This window comes from Caretta caretta, chromosome 2, assembly GCF_965140235.1.
Source record: "Caretta caretta isolate rCarCar2 chromosome 2, rCarCar1.hap1, whole genome shotgun sequence".
Classification (NCBI taxonomy): domain Eukaryota; kingdom Metazoa; phylum Chordata; order Testudines; family Cheloniidae; genus Caretta; species Caretta caretta.
This window is the reverse complement of record NC_134207.1, coordinates 268,049,160-268,064,888: the sequence shown is the minus strand read 5'-3', so window position 1 is coordinate 268,064,888 and position 15,729 is coordinate 268,049,160. Positions and strand designations below refer to the sequence as shown.

At 41.3% G+C, this 15,729-nt stretch overlaps 1 protein-coding gene and 1 long non-coding RNA gene across 5 annotated transcripts; one reads left to right on the top strand and one right to left on the bottom strand.

The window, feature by feature from the left end:
- The first annotated feature begins 223 nt into the window (after nt 1–223).
- LOC142070722 (uncharacterized) lies at nt 224–11,613 on the top strand. Its single transcript, XR_012666673.1, has 2 exons — nt 224–288; nt 11,316–11,613. It is a non-coding gene; the product is annotated as an uncharacterized LOC142070722 (long non-coding RNA).
- Nucleotides 6,158–15,712, bottom strand: LOC125633009 (zinc finger protein 212-like). 4 transcript variants are annotated; one of them, XR_012666665.1, is made up of 5 exons: nt 15,343–15,394; nt 13,533–14,127; nt 11,468–11,588; nt 8,924–9,016; nt 6,158–7,749 (listed from the first exon to the last, which is right to left on the bottom strand). XR_012666665.1 is itself a non-coding variant. In XM_048842114.2 (5 exons), exons 2-5 carry the CDS (start codon nt 13,896–13,898, stop codon nt 7,104–7,106), a joined length of 1,113 nt encoding a protein of 370 aa, XP_048698071.1. In that variant the 5' UTR covers nt 13,899–14,127; nt 15,610–15,712; the 3' UTR covers nt 6,158–7,103. The 4 variants fall into 4 exon arrangements, 3 of the variants coding, with proteins under 3 accessions (XP_048698071.1, XP_074980803.1, XP_048698072.1); XM_048842114.2 differs by lacking the exon at nt 15,343–15,394 and adding an exon at nt 15,610–15,712 and having other exon boundaries at nt 6,158–7,636; XM_075124702.1 differs by lacking the exon at nt 15,343–15,394 and adding an exon at nt 15,512–15,535 and having other exon boundaries at nt 6,158–7,636.
- Nucleotides 15,713–15,729: the final 17 nt, after the last annotated feature.

Sequence of the window (15,729 nt, the reverse complement as noted above, 5' to 3'; positions counted from 1 at the left end):
CCCTATCTGTGATTAGGGGGAGGGGGACATGTCATAAATATAAAGGGAAGGGTAACCACCTTTCTGTATACAGAACTATAAAATGCCTCCAGGCCAGAGGCAAAACCTTTTCACCTGTAAAGGGTTAAGAAGCTAAGATAACCTCGCTGGCACCTGACCAAAATGACCAATGAGGAGACAAGATACTTTCAAAGCTGCAGGGGGGTGGAACAAAGGGTCTGTCTGTCTGTGTGATGCTTTTGCCAGGAATAGATCAGGACTGCAGCTCAGAACTCCTGTAAAAAGTTAGTAAGTAATCTAGCTCTGGTAAAATAGCTGTGCTGAATGGAATGTATATTCCTGTTTTTGTGTTTTTTTGTAACTTAAGCTTTTGCCTAGAGGGATTCTCTATGTTTTGAATCTGATTACCCTGTAAGGTATTTACCATCCTGATTTTACAGAGGTGATTCTTTTACTTTTTCTTTAATTAAAAGTCTTCCTTTAAGAACCTGATTGCTTTTTCATTGTTCTTAAGATCCAAGGCTTTGGGTCTGTGGTCACCTGTACAAATTGGTGAGGATTTTTATCAAGCCTTCCCCAGGAAAGGGGGTGTAGGGCTTGGGGGGATATTTTGAGGGGAAGACATCTCCAAGTGGGCTCTTTCCCTGTTCTTTGTTTAACATGCTTGGTGGTGGCAGCATAGGGTTCAAGGACAAGGGAAAGTTTGTACCTTGAGGAAGTTTTTAACCTAAGCTGGTAAGAATAACCTTTAGGGGGTCTTTCATGCAGGTCCCCAAATCTGTACCCTAGAGTTCAGAGTGGGGAACGAACCTTGACAGGGGCCATCTAACAAAAGCGGGATAAGACAGTTACTATATTTGGCATCTTCCCTGTACTTCTCTGATAGAGTTCAGATCTACTATAATATATTCTAAAACGTCCCCTTGGACTAGGACAATTGCTTATTGTGTTGTGCTCACAGATGTTTTGCTCATGCTGTAACTTGTCATTTGAAGGCAATCACTTTTTTAAAAAAATCTTTATTGAATCGTAATAGCAAACTAGCTTCAAATATAGGTTTCAGAATAGCAGCCGTGTTAGTCTGTATCCGCAAAAAGAAAAGGAGTACTTGTGGCACCTTAGAGACTAACAAATTTATTTGAGCATAAGCTTTTGTGAGCTGCAAATATGGCGTAAATGGGAGCAAGACTGGACCCATAGTGGATAAGTGAATAGTTTGTATGTGAATTTAACCTCCTCCCCCCAAAGCAATAAATGTTATACTGTGTAAAATGAACAGGTATTTTTCATATTTTATTAGTGGTCGGCATAAATCTGAAGTATGTTTTCAGGATCTGTGTTGATAGACTAGGGTTGCTTTTAGCAGAGATTCAAGGAACAAACATTTAAATAAGAGGTTAACTGAACTCAGAAAAGATACCTTCAGAAATAGCGGTAGTAGTAAAGACGACTAGCCTCGCATGAAAAATACCTGTTCATTTTACACAGTATAACATTAATTGCTTTGGGCGGGGGAGGTTAAATTCACATGGATAAGTGAATAGTTTGTATGTGAATTTAACCTCCCCCGCCCAAAGCAATTAATGTTATACTGTGTAAAATGAACAGGTATTTTTCATGCGAGGCTAGTCGTCTTTACTACTACCGCTATTTCTGAAGGTATCTTTTCTGAGTTCAGTTAACCTCTTATTTAAATGTTTGTTCCTTGAATCTCTGCTAAAAGCAACCCTAGTCTATCAACACAGATCCTGAAAACATACTTCAGATTTATGCCGACCACTAATAAAATATGAAAAATACCTGTTCATTTTACACAGTATAACATTTATTGCTTTGGGGGGAGGAGGTTAAATTCACATACAAACTATTCACTTATCCACTATGGGTCTAAGACTCCTATTGACTTCAATGGAATCAGGAACAGACCCTATATCTTTGGAAACAAAACATAAAACTTATCTCGTTAGCTCCAAATGGCCTGCTGAAGAGCCATGTTTTCTTTTTCACTTTATTTTGGGTTCAATGAAGTCTTTGCACTTTCTTTATCACACATAAAGATACTGCACTTGACTAGCACAGCAGACTGTTTTTTAGCAGGATATAATACCAATTCAGTTAAACACTGAGCAGAAGACTCTTAAGAAGGGGAGTACTTCTCTTTTTGCAAACGTGCTCAGTCCCAGATTGGGGAAAGCACATATTGTGTCATTTACACACCCTATCAACGTGCTTCTGCCAATGCTTTTTTTGCCTCTGTTTTCACTAACAAGGTTAGCTCCCAGACTGCTACGCTGGGCATCACAAAATGGGGAAGAGATGGACAGCCCTCTGTGGAGATAGAGGTGGTTAGGGACTATTTAGAAAAGCTGGATGTGCACAAGTCCATGGGGCCGGACGAGTTGCATCCGAGAGTGCTGAAGGAACTGGCGGCTGTGATTGCAGAGCCATTGGCCATTATCTTTGAAAACTCGTGGCGAACCGGGGAAGTCCCGGATGACTGGAAAAAGGCTAATGTAGTGCCAATCTTTAAAAAAGGGAAGAAGGAGGATCCTGGGAACTACAGGCCAGTCAGCCTCACTTCAGTCCCTGGAAAAATCATGGAGCAGGTCCTCAAAGAATCAATCCTGAAGCACTTGCATGAGAGGAAAGTGATCAGGAACAGCCAGCATGGATTCACCAAGGGAAGGTCATGCCTGACTAATCTAATCGCCTTCTATGGTGAGATTACTGGTTCTGTGGATGAAGGGAAAGCAGTGGATGTATTGTTTCTTGACTTTAGCAAAGCTTTTGACACGGTCTCCCACAGTATTCTTGTCAGCAAGTTAAGGAAGTATGGGCTGGATGAATGCACTACAAGGTGGGTAGAAAGCTGGCTAGATTGTCGGGCTCAACGGGTAGTTATCAATGGCTCCATGTCTAGCTGGCAGCCGGTATCAAGTGGAGTGCCCCAAGGGTCGGTCCTGGGGCCGGTTTTGTTCAATATCTTCATAAATGATCTGGAGGATGGTGTGGATTGCACTCTCAGCAAATTTGCGGATGATACTAAACTGGGAGGAGGGATAGGATACAGAAGGACCTAGACAAATTGGAGGATTGGGCCAAAAGAAATCTGATGAGGTTCAATAAGGATAAGTGCAGGGTCCTGCACTTAGGACGGAAGAACCCAATGCACAGCTACAGACTAGGGACCGAATGGCTAGGCAGCAGTTCTGCGGAAAAGGACCTAGGGGTGACAGTGGACGAGAAGCTGGATATGAGTCAGCAGTGTGCCCTTGTTGCCAAGAAGGCCAATGGCATTTTGGGATGTATAAGTAGGGGCATAGCAAGCAGATCGAGGGACGTGATCGTTCCCCTCTATTCGACATTGGTGAGGCCTCATCTGGAGTACTGTGTCCAGTTTTGGGCCCCACACTTCAAGAAGGATGTGGATAAATTGGAGAGAGTCCAGCGAAGGGCAACAAAAATGATTAGGGGTCTGGAACACATGACTTATGAGGAGAGGCTGAGGGAGCTGGGATTGTTTAGCCTGCAGAAAAGAAGAATGAGGGGGGATTTGATAGCTGCTTTCAACTACCTGAAAGGGGGTTCCAAAGAGGATGGCTCTAGACTGTTCTCAATGGTAGCAGATGACAGAACGAGGAGTAATGGTCTCAAGCTGCAGTGGGGGAGGTTTAGATTGGATATTAGGAAAAACTTTTTCACTAAGAGGGTGGTGAAACACTGGAATGCGTTACCTAGGGAGGTGGTAGAATCTCCTTCCTTAGAGGTTTTTAAGGTCAGGCTTGACAAAGCCCTGGCTGGGATGATTTAACTGGGAATTGGTCCTGCTTCGAGCAGGGGGTTGGACTAGATGACCTTCTGGGGTCCCTTCCAACCCTTATATTCTATGATTCTATGATTCTATGTGCAAGTGCAATTTTCACAACGTGACAGATACAAAGGCTCATGATTCCAGATTCTTTTACGGGTCTCATTTCCAACTAAGGAAAAACAATCCATTTCAACAAAAAAGGGGTCTGGTTCTTGGTCTCCTTTCCAGTTTTTGAGCTGTTGGTCAAAAAATAAAACAGAATGCCACATTTCTATACCTCTCCAAAATTCATGATTCCTCTAGCTATTAATTCCCATTGCATTCAACAGTAGCTCACCCCTATTGCCTACCAGCTTTCACTCTATTCTGTGGGAGAATCTAATTTTATTGCAAAGCCTCTTCAGTATTCAATGTTTTCTGCTTAATGTTTTATTTGATTACCATTTGAACATATAAAGTGCTATATGACAAGGCTTGGAAAGATTGGACTTTTATCAATAAATGTCAGAAAATGTCAATTTCACCACATGTAAGCACAAATCAACAAAAAATATTTCCATCAATAATAACTGCTGTTTACAGATAGGCAAAGTAAGAAAAATGTGGATTGAGAACTTATTAAAGTTAAATCCAGTGACAGACTTCTGAATAAGGCTTGTTACAAATGGACTAGAGAATGAATAATAAAAACAGGTAGGATTTGTTGATTTAAGGATATTTTGACATGTGATGTTGAAAATTTGTGTTTAATGGTTTATAAAGCTTTAACTTTTTGCATCTCAATGTCTACCATCTTTAAATAACTGTCTGATCCCCCAGTTTCCTACAACTGTGAAAATTCAAACTGATAAACAAAAAATGCTTAAAACCTATATTTTCACGAGTGACAATGTAAATCAATTAAAAAAATTTCAAATGCTTAAAATACACTCATCTGCTAAAAGTATATTTAAAAAATCAAATTCTGCCAAGCCTATATATACATGCTAGGTCCTACTATTATTCTGCATAGCACTTGTGGAGCATGAGGGTCATGCTCCACAAGTTGATAACGTTTTGCATCCTCAGTAGCTATTGTTTACTTGTGATGTTGGAAGTTCTGCATTTATCTTCTACCTATCATCAATATTTGCTCAATAAGACCTCTGGAACTGAGCTATTGCTACCACATGGATCCTTCCCAAGGGAGGAAACTACTTTTGCTGTTGTACTTGTTGATCAAGAGGGGGAAACATTCTACAGAGTTGTTTGACCAGATTCTGCTCTGGGTTGCACCTGAGCCACCAATTGCAGGAGTGTAACTAGAGTGCCAGATTCAGCCCTCTATTTCAGGGGGTTCTCGAACCATTTCATGGTTTGAATCACATTTTAATGCAGAGATCATTTAGGGGATCAAATGCCCACACATTCGTGGTTGCAGAGAATCCCTATTTAGGAGCGCATATCATTCTCCAGGAACTGCTTATTTGGGAAAGTAATAATTGGAAAGCATTTAATGTAGGTTTAGTTGTCTCTCATGCGATTTAGCAGTTGGAAGGAGAAGTCAGCAACATGAGACCAGACAACTCTCTGCATACCCACCACCAAGCAGTCCGTGGACCACCTTTTGCTCTATTCAATGTGCATCTTGCAAAATTAATTCTTTTAACTGCTTACCTGCTAGTTAATAATACAAACATTTAATAGAGGAAAAATAAGATTAAGTTAGAGCAATTAGAATAACAACAACCTTGGCGAACCTCCCCATCAGTTCAGTTACCAGTAGGGTTGCCAACTTTGTATTTAAAAACTGGACACTCCAGCTGGAACAACCCTGCCCCTGCCCTCAAGACCCCACCCCTGGCCCACCTCTTCCCCCAAGGCCCCACCTCAGTGGCTCACTGCTTTTCCCCTCTCTGCCCTGGTCAGGAGGTACACGTCTGCAAAGGCAGGGCTGGGAGCTGCAGCTGCCCAACACAGGTAGGAGAAGGCGGCAGCTGAGTAGGAGCTGGCACAGATTAGTGACCAGGCACCTCCCTGACCTCTGTGATGGGACTTTGGGTGTCCATCAGTAGATCTGACTGGACACTGTCAGGTCCCCTTTTTGACTGGATTTTCCAGTCGATCATCAGGCATCATTCATTGAAAACAAATGTTATGTATACTACAACATAGCACTCTTCATTGTAACAGATGATCATACAATATAAAATTTTACTCTTTTTCCCCCTCTTTAGTTCTCCCTAACTGCTCATATGTAGGCACAATTGGGCAATGTTAAAATCAACATCCCACAGAATTTGGAGGATTTATTTTAACATCCACTTCGCCGCCCTCCCCCCCAGCAAGAAAGTCCACATCATAAGGTTTAAAAAAACGGCACAAAAAACAGGTGTTTTTTAATCCTTTGCAGGCCACCTTTAAGCAAGGCTTTCAACAAGATGCACAGGTTTGGTAAGATTTTCTGACCTGTGTTTGATTATGTTTTTAAGCAGAAGACACCACTATTTTTTCCCCCTATCTCCATCTGCTGACATTTCCTCTTAAATTGGAGCCAGTGCTGCTTTTGGTTTAGAGAGAAGAATAATCCCACATCAGTTCTGCCTCTCATCTTTCATGTTGCACAGAAGCGACAGAAAGGAGAACATTATCCATTTCTGTTTTCTCTTCCAGGAGCTCAAAAATGAAGCCTGCATCTCGTGTGCTATAAATTACTCTGAATTGTGGAAGTTTGAACTACATTTTGTCTTTGGCCATACTAACATGCACTGCTGGCACCACTATCATTTGCGTGTGCTTAATGGACTTTCCCATTTATTTCCTATTTTTACATCAAGAAGGCCAATCTCTTAAACTGATCTAAGGCTCTTTGAAGCTCTAATTTCTATCTAAAATTCTGTGAATGATCTTGCTCTGTTCCGTAAATTCTCTGATGTGTCAAAGGTTCCTCACGTCAAACTTCTCCCACGCTTTCTGCAATGATACAGTCTCTCTCTAGTATAGGTTAGTTGGTGTTCTAGAATATGCTTTTTTGAATTAAATTTTTGGTATAGTCAATACGCTTTTATGTGTCCGTTCTCCCCCCTTTCATGAATCATTTTGATAGCTAATAAACTCAGTTGCTTCTCACGGTTTAAACAGATGAGCTAAAATGACTGGTCCGTCCCATGCTGGAGTTCAATTCAGTGTTATAAAAGGTCTTCTACACAAAAGCTTTTCCTACAGTTGGTACATATGTATGGTTCATATTCTCAGATGGATTTGTTGATGACTGAGTGGAAAATCAGTTCCCATAAAGCTTTTGCCACAGTGGTTACAGGCATATGTTGTGAGTTCGTAAGTGATTAGTAAGTCTTGGTTTCTCAGTAAAGCTTTTCTCGCATTCTGTACATTTATAGGGTCTCTCTCCCGTGTGAGTTCTCTGGTGTCGAATAAGATCTGCATGGCGACCAAAGCTTTTTCCACAGTCTGTACATATGTATGATGATACCGGACTCTTTTTTGCATGAATTCGCTTATGTTTTAAAAGACCTATCTTCAATTTAAAGGTTTTCTTACATTCTGTACATAGATATAGTCTCTCTCCTGTGGGTGTCTCCTGGTAGAAAAGGATACCTTTGAATTTATTGGAATCTCCTTTCCCAAGAGTAGAGTTACCCATTCTGCTTCCAGTAAGATTCCTCAGCTCTGTTTCTGTGCTCCAATTACTCTCACAAGTTATTCCATTGTCAGGAGTTTGGAAAACCAGGTCTTCTGATCTTCCTGAAAACGATCCATGCAGTTCCACATTTTCTGGAGCTTCCTCATTATCCTGCACTTCAGTTTTGATCACAATCCCATCATCCACTGGAATAAAAAGAATCCAAACATTCATTTCATCTGTTTGGGAAAAGGAAATCTCCTAAGAATAAAACATTCCTGATCCATAATGCACAAAATGCTTGTAGGTCATATTGCTCCTTGGAGGGAAACAAAAAACAGAAAAGTGATAACTTATTGGACCAGTAAATAATGTATGTCACTCAAACTTTTGCATATAAAATGCCTCTCATAAACTGCCAATTCCAGAAGTTTAAGTAATTTAGATTGAAAGAACTCCATGCTATGTCATCTAATCTATCTCCCTGCATTTTAACAAGATAGATTTGACTTCGTAAACCATCCCTAGTAGAAGCCATGAATATCACCAGTAATGATGATTCTACAACTTTAATACCCTCAAAATCTACCTGTGCCTCTCTATTGCTACTGACAAAACCCTTGTCCGTACCTTTGCCATCTTACTTGTTGATTTCTGTAACCTTCTCTGTGGCTGCCTTGATTCTAATCTCTTCCACTCTACTCCATACAAAAAGCTGCTGCGTCATCTTTCTCCCTCTCACTCAAACTGAATCACCTAACTCCCTGCCCCTCTTTTTTACTGCATTAAATAGAAATATGCCCTTTCCTTCAAGGCATAGATCATCCTGTCTCCAACATTTCTGCTCTCATTTTCCCCCTACTCCCTCTGTATTTCCCATGCTCCTCCCTGTTCTCTCACCTTACTGCTCCCTTCTCTGACTCTTAGCATTGCTCCTTACAGTACCCCTACATTTGGGGCATCATCCCTCTTCTTCGCCAAGCACCCTGTCTTGGCGCTTTCAAACCTTTTGTTAAAACACCTTATGGAATTCTTCCTACCTCATGCTCCTTACTAATAATTCTTCACCACGATCACCCTAAATTATTTTTCCATGTCACTCAACCACTATGTTAGTAATGGTGGCCATATAAGTACCAAGAGATGCTTCATCTTAGACCACATGTTCTGCAAGGTAGGGCATGTGTCATACCATTTGTTTAAAAAGGGTTATGTATATGTATATCAGTATGTGATTTTTAGTATTAAAGAGTACTAGTAATAACACAACATGTTATCCAAACACTTAGAAATTGGATGGATGAAAGGAGAGAATCTGCCTTAGACCAGAAAGTTCACTGGTTCCCATATCTACAATGAACTTATGACAAGGTCTTGTTATAAAATAGCAATACATGAGAAAAGACAAAAACTACAGAAGTGTTCATCATGATGGTTTCTCTTGCCAGCTTTAAGTCATTTACTCTTCTGAGAGGTCTGAATCCATTACTCACCTATGCTAGGATTCATAGACATTTCTCTTTCCTCCAAGCCCTGCTGAGCCTTGACACGTAGCTCTTCTCTTGACTGCATATCATGTTTGGAGACTGAATAGTTTGGACAAAGAATAAAAAAAGTCCCATAATATCTTCTTAATATTCACTGATTTTTTAAACTTCAAAGAATGTCACATTATCTGAAATTAATGCTTACATTGCTGTGGTAGTAGGTAAATTGTGCAGAGGTAACAGTGTTAAAGGTGACCATTTTTGAGTCTGTTCAGATTATGAGACTTTTGATTGACTTATTTATTTTTGTCAAAATCCCGGTTTTCATTACTATCTGTTTAAAAACAGTGGCTTTGACCTCCCCAGGAAAACCCAAGGGACTGGAATTTAAATTCTGCCCCTTGCTGACATCACTGCTATTTGCACACCTTGCAGCTGCAAATAGCATTTTCCTCTCCATCCCCACACAACTCCTATGTACTGACAGATGGCACATGCACCATCCCTACGGAGCAACTGAGCATGCTCTATCCCAGGGATGCATGGGCTGAGCAGGACTTTCCCTGCAATTGCTCCTCCTACCTGCTGGGGGTCACTATAACACCAGACACTAAAACTAGAGCAAGGAGACTCTCTCTTCTATGCTTTCAATGCTCCTACTGCTGACACCTAGGCAGTGTGGAGAAGAATGAAAGCGCCTGATTCAAAGGCAGACAGGTGAGGAGAAAAGAGATGCAGAGCTGGGGTGGGGGGAATGGGACAGAAGACACAGGAGGCTAGGAGAAGGGGCAGGAGTCTGCCAAGGAATAAGAGCAGAAGGGAGCACAGGGGTGGAAAGCTCTGTAGTCACTAGAAAACACTCACCAAAGAACATGTAATTCAGTCCATTTAATATTCTTTTGCCATCTAGCAAATACCTGTGAAACCCACTGGCTAAGTGTGTATCACCATCCCCTTCTAGTGCCACACCCTCACAAATGATAAAAGCCTTCTACTCCTTCCACTTACTCCGTTACCTCAAGTGGTAGAGGTTTGCATGAATCCAAAGATCCTAATTCTGCTGATGACCCATGTGGGAGGGACAATATTATTCCTCAGGATGATTTTTTTTTTTTTAAAAGAATACTTAAGAAATTACATCCAAAAAATTACATTAAAAGAACATGAAGGTTACAAAGTCTAGCATGAAGGACACCTATAACCTTAATTCAGCCCCCTTGTGCATATGCATTATGATAGTCTTTAATTATGTGACGATATACTGTTTTCACACAACTCCTGCCCCATTCCTTTTAAAAGACTGATTGTGCTTTGACAATAGATCAAGGTTGTGTTGTGAAAGAGGTTGTTGTCTGTAGGACCCCTGCTTCATTTGTTGCAGAAGTTGGATGGTGTGCAGCGAATGAGGCAGAGAATTGCAGGAAAAGAAAGAGTAGCCTCACGGTTAATGCCACTGAATATTGCCCTGGAGAACTGGATTCTGTCCCTGCCTCTGCTACAGAGTTCCTATGTGATGCTGAGCAAGTCACTTAAACCAAAATTTTCACAAGTGGCTATTTTTTTCCCCGCAGGTGTTCCTAATTTTCTGAAACAGCACCACACACAGGGTTGTACCAATTTAACTACTTAGATAACCCCACACCACCACCATCACCACCACAGCAGCAGTTAAGTCAGTACAAAAACTGTATACAGACCAGGTACTGGGAGGTGGGGTGGGGAGGAATCAGAGTAGGAGCAGCTCACACTAAAACTTCATGATTAAAAGATCCATGGGGTTTGTGATGTAATTCTTTCACCTAAAATTAAGCAAAAACTGCCAAGGATGAAAGCGTGTGCCCAAAAGGCACACTTTAATTGGGGTGAGGGTGGAGGGAGTTAAAAAAAAATCTTAGAAGTAAAAAAAAAAAAAAAAAAAAATGCTTAAATGTAAGTAATCCTAGAAAACATCAGAAAGGATCTGCAGATTACTTGAATAAAGATCCTGCAGAAAGGCAGAATGTTTGCTCAGAAATCAGTTTTGCTCCCTTCAGGAAATTCAGGGAGAATCCCAATCACACCATATGTACTAAACCACTTGGCAGTTTATAAGTCAGCTGAAAGTCCAGATCCCCTTCAAGAGGAAGAGAACAGACATCTTTCCCATTGCCATTTTTTCTTGTTTTAGAGTTGGCATATAGATTAAGAAATGATATAATCACAAATTACTTAAATACTTTATTCTTGAAATATCCTTTACTGAAGGAGTGCTTCATCCACATCACACATGGAAAGTAGCATCTGTGCATGTGGCTTCAACATACACAACTGAATAGTGTATAAGCATTATTCACAGCAGGAAAGTGGTGGATATAGAGGTATTAGAAACATGACTGTGTCTATCAATCTTCTTTTACAGAAAAGGACGTATGGAGTTGATCTTCTATCACAAAGGTTTTGGAGCATCTAAGAACTGATCCACCAGCAATCAAAGGATTTGAGAAAACAGACCGGAGCCAGCCCAAGAACTGTACACATTTCACAACTTCCAGAGAATGAGTGAAAACTGACCTTTACCCAGTGAGATTAAAGATTCATAATTGTCCTTTATCACTTTTTTGTAAAGCTCCTTTTGCCACTCTTCTAAATTCTTCCCGTCAGGAGCTGCAACATTATCAAATGTCCCTGGGACCTGAAATAAAAAGTATTGCATACAATTACATCCTGACAAGGGCCTTACTTAGAATATTACATATGCAGTCATTTGCCGGGTGTTTCTGATGGCACTCTATATCTGACAGCTACTGTATATCACCTTTACAAAGAGGAATTAGATATTTATACTGCTATGTTGCTCTCAAAGTCAGTATAATCGTTTCAAGGTGGTATTCCGTAGCTCTTCACTGAATCATGACTTCCCAAGCAACAGAATCAAAAAGGTAGAAGTAAAGACTATCAAAGTCATCTTGGCCAATCTCTGAAACTCAGTGCAGTTGTTCTCTTCAGCACATTCTTCAGTGCTTTCTTTGTCCAATGTACTTTAAATGACTCAAGCTATGAGGCAACTCCACAGTTCAATAGATCTCACTACCAGGATTTCTTTTTCCTGGTGATCAACTTAAATTTTCCTTTAGCTAGAAGAAAGGGATTGTAAACGAGCATACTGTCTTGCACCAAACTGAGTTATTGCTCTCTCTTTAGCATTTATACCTTCCAAATACTGGCAGACTGTTGTATCACTCCTTCACCAATACATATTTTAAAGATAAATTTTTAAAAAGATCTTTCCTTATAAATTAAACCCTCCAACACTTTAATCTAATTTGTTGCTCCTTTTTTCAGTTCCTTCCAACTCATCTAGATCTTTCTGATTTGAGGTGACCAGAGTTGAGTGCAGTATTATAGCTGCAGTTTCTTAAATCCACTTCCTCTTTCATTTCCCAGATAGGAAGTCCTTCTTTTGGCCTTGAATCTTGTGTAATGCCCACAACCTCCGCAAAGATTAAACAATCTCTGATGACGTTTGCCAGTATTTTTGCTCCTACAGTTATAAACATAAAATTTTGAAAATAAAACAAAACTTCAATGAAAAGCTAGTGCAAATACATCCAAGACTGCCAATTTCACATCTAGCCTGTAGCTCTCCACCCAATTAATTTTAATATTAAAGGACACGAACTACATGTAAAGTTGTATCAATACTTGCCTGATCAGTATTATTGTTCCCACGTGGCTTGTATCCATTTGGTAATATTAGGAGTGAACACTCTGCCTTTATGTATTGCCTTTCATTCAAATGGGTATCTAAGTGTTTCACAAATTTTATCAATTGTACAACCTATGGATCCAGTTCTACAAATCTGTAGTCATATGAGTATTCACTTTTACATTAGAAAACTATTCCATGAGTAAGCACTACTCAGATGATGATTTGTAATATCTGGTTCTAAACAGGATCACCAACCAAAACTGATGTACAAGATACTGAATTGAACTGAAACTTAGACACTATTTAACAGTCCCTAACAAGGTCTGCCCAGATCTGAAGAAGAGGTCTGTGTAGCTCAAAAGCTTGCCTCTTTCACCCTCATAAATGGTCCAATAAAAGATATAATCTCCCATTCTTATCTCTCTAACATCCTGGGACCAACAGAGCTACAACAATACTACATCCAACAAACATACACAGTATAAGCTCTATACTACAATCAAGTCATCCCAAATCAAATGAGATTATTCACATGAGTAAGGACTACTCACTCATACGAGTACAGGTTTGCAGGATTGGGATTCATTTTGGAGCAGGAAGTAAAGAAGAGTATAGTATCCAACTGAAATGCCAAACAGAAATTTTTACTTGGGCAGAATGTAATTGCACAAGCTGAAACAGGATCAAGAGAGAAGCACCATAATATTGTCTGTATTCACAAGAGCTCAGCAACAATGTGCCTCCTAACTCCACGGTGCACAATGATTAAGTAGCAACTCAAAGGGAAAAGTGCAACCTACTGAATCATTTATATTTTTATTTCCTGCAGCACCTAGGTGTTCCCTTGGAGAATTCCCATCCAAGTATTCTCTTATTATGCTCTCTTAATTTAAGAGAAACAAATAGAATATCAAATATTTAAATTACCTTCAAATGTTCAGGATTCCGGATTCGTTTTCGAGTTTTATTACTTATTCCACCACAGAAACTTTGAGGTGTTCCAACAAGCCAGTTTCCGTCTTCACCCAAAATGAATTTTTTGGGAACTGCTTCTTTCAGTAGGCGCCGGTTTTTCCTAATTTTTAGAGGATCAATTTCAAAAGAACTGTCCTCAAAATGTTTAGAACATAGTCGCTGATGTTTTGATGGAGTTCCCATTTCCCGACCCATGTTGTGAATCCACTGCTTCAAGAGAGGTTTGTTATGTAAAGGAAAACCATAGAAAGTAACTGTACTGTTCTTATATACCCCACTTGTAGCATTTTGACAGTTCAAAGCTGAGCAATAAACCATTGTAAAATGAGCAGTAGAAACAAATCTAAAACAGTAATAAGATGCCAAGAGGTCAGTTTGCAGGGTTTATAATCAACTATTGCTTTAATATTAAGAGCAGTAGATATATGCACCTCAACAACATACAGCGTTGTATAATACAGGAAAAGATTAAGTTCACAGTGAAGCAAAATGTAGTTGTGGAGCCAGACTTCAATACAGGACACGTGGACCTCAGCATAGTTTATATCTGTAAAATACAGAGAAAAGTCAGGCTCCTGCTTTCTTAAATTATATACTGCTCTTCCTTAAACCATATACTGGCATACAGTTTCCGCAAGTCCAAGTACCTATTTACACCCCCAAACTAAAATGTTTCTTTAACATTTAACACTACCATGTACATCTCCCATATATTAAACACCCCTGTATTATGCATACACACAAGAACACCCTATCAATCAGGATATTTGCTAAAAATTTTGCCATATTCAGCAGCAAAAAAATATTTATAACATATGGGTTACACAGAAGGCAGCAACAGAAGGATGATGTACAATGTCCAAAAAGAAGCAATTCATATGAGGAAATGTCAGCTTTATACTTGTCGGGAAGAGAAGGAGACTTTGGCTGCACATTGGAGAAGAAGCAAATATCAGAGGATCGACATATGGAAGAAGCACGTTGGACTGCAAGAACTCAAGTATATGCTGATGCACAGGGGACTGTAGTCAACAAATCAGATATGTACCTACGTTTTAAATTGGGACGAAGGCATGTGTGAAGGCAAAGGAAATGTCAAGAGAAGGGACTCTAGAAGGGAGAATGTTGGGAATGCATAGTACAAGCAAATTTAATCCCAAACACCCCAGAACTGGTTCTGGGATATCTCCTTTCCCTGGAATAAATCTCTTGACCGTTTCCACCATTCCTACATGCCTGAAAGTGTCTGAAGTTCCCGACACTCTGGTCACACGGGCAGCCCTACACCAGCTATTCTGTCAAGGAGAAGCACCATTCCATCGCGCTGGGGAAATGCAGAGAGCCCTGCTCCACCACCTCAGCACGTCAATGGGGGGAGGAGGGGAACAGTGAACCCTCCTCTCTGTTTCATTGTGGGGTTACGCCTAGGCAGCCCTGATCTATCAACCCAGTAGGCTGCGGGGGTGACGGCAGCCCCAGGTCACTGTCCTGACGCACTGCGGGGGGAGTGGAGGAAAGCAGCCCCACTCCGCACCCCAGTGCATTGTGGGGAATGTACAACCCACCACACGCAGTCCATTGCCCCGGTGCGTTAGGGGTCGGGGAGCAGACAGCCCCACTCTAACGGGGGGGATGGGCAACACCCCGTCCAGCAGCCCACACAGACTTATTGGGGAGCATCCCCCCACCCCGCCCCGGGGCATCATGGGAAGCGGAGCCTCTTCCCCCCCCCTTCCAGAGGGGCTCCCTGAGAGTCTCTCACCTCCACTGCCGGACAGCCATCTTCCCCCTCTCAGTCCCTCCCTTCATCACCGTCCCACTCCCTCCTCCCCCTTCCCCTCCCTCAGCGCGCGCAGCAGCCTGTAACGGCCCCGCCTTGCGCGCGCCTCTGGTCGCCGCCCAGTGCCCACCAATGGGAGACGACCACCCACCCCCGTGAGCAGGGAAGGTTACGGTAGGGAGCGAGGACAACGACCAATCAGAATCGACACCAGCTAGGATGCGTAACGGCTCTAAGCTTCAGTCTTACCAGGACGACACCATTCTTCCGTCCTCTCCTCTGATTGGCCAACCTCTTCCGGCTGTTGTCCTCTGACTGGTGATCGACGGGCCTGAGGAACCAATCAGCCTCTTGACTCTTCCACTTTCC

What these genes read in the sequence shown, in the direction of transcription:
- LOC125633009 (XM_048842114.2), bottom strand. Translation starts at nt 13,898, where the DNA reads ATGGTTTATTGCTCAGCTTTGAACTGTCAAAATGCTACAAGTGGGGTA. An exon ending in GGAATCCTGAACATTTGAAG is followed by an intron (nt 11,589 to 13,532) that starts GTAATTTAAATA and finishes TTTTTATTTCAG; the next exon opens with GTCCCAGGGACATTTGATAA. An exon ending in GTCTATGAATCCTAGCATAG is followed by an intron (nt 7,637 to 8,923) that starts GTGAGTAATGGA and finishes TTTTTATTCCAG; the next exon opens with TGGATGATGGGATTGTGATC.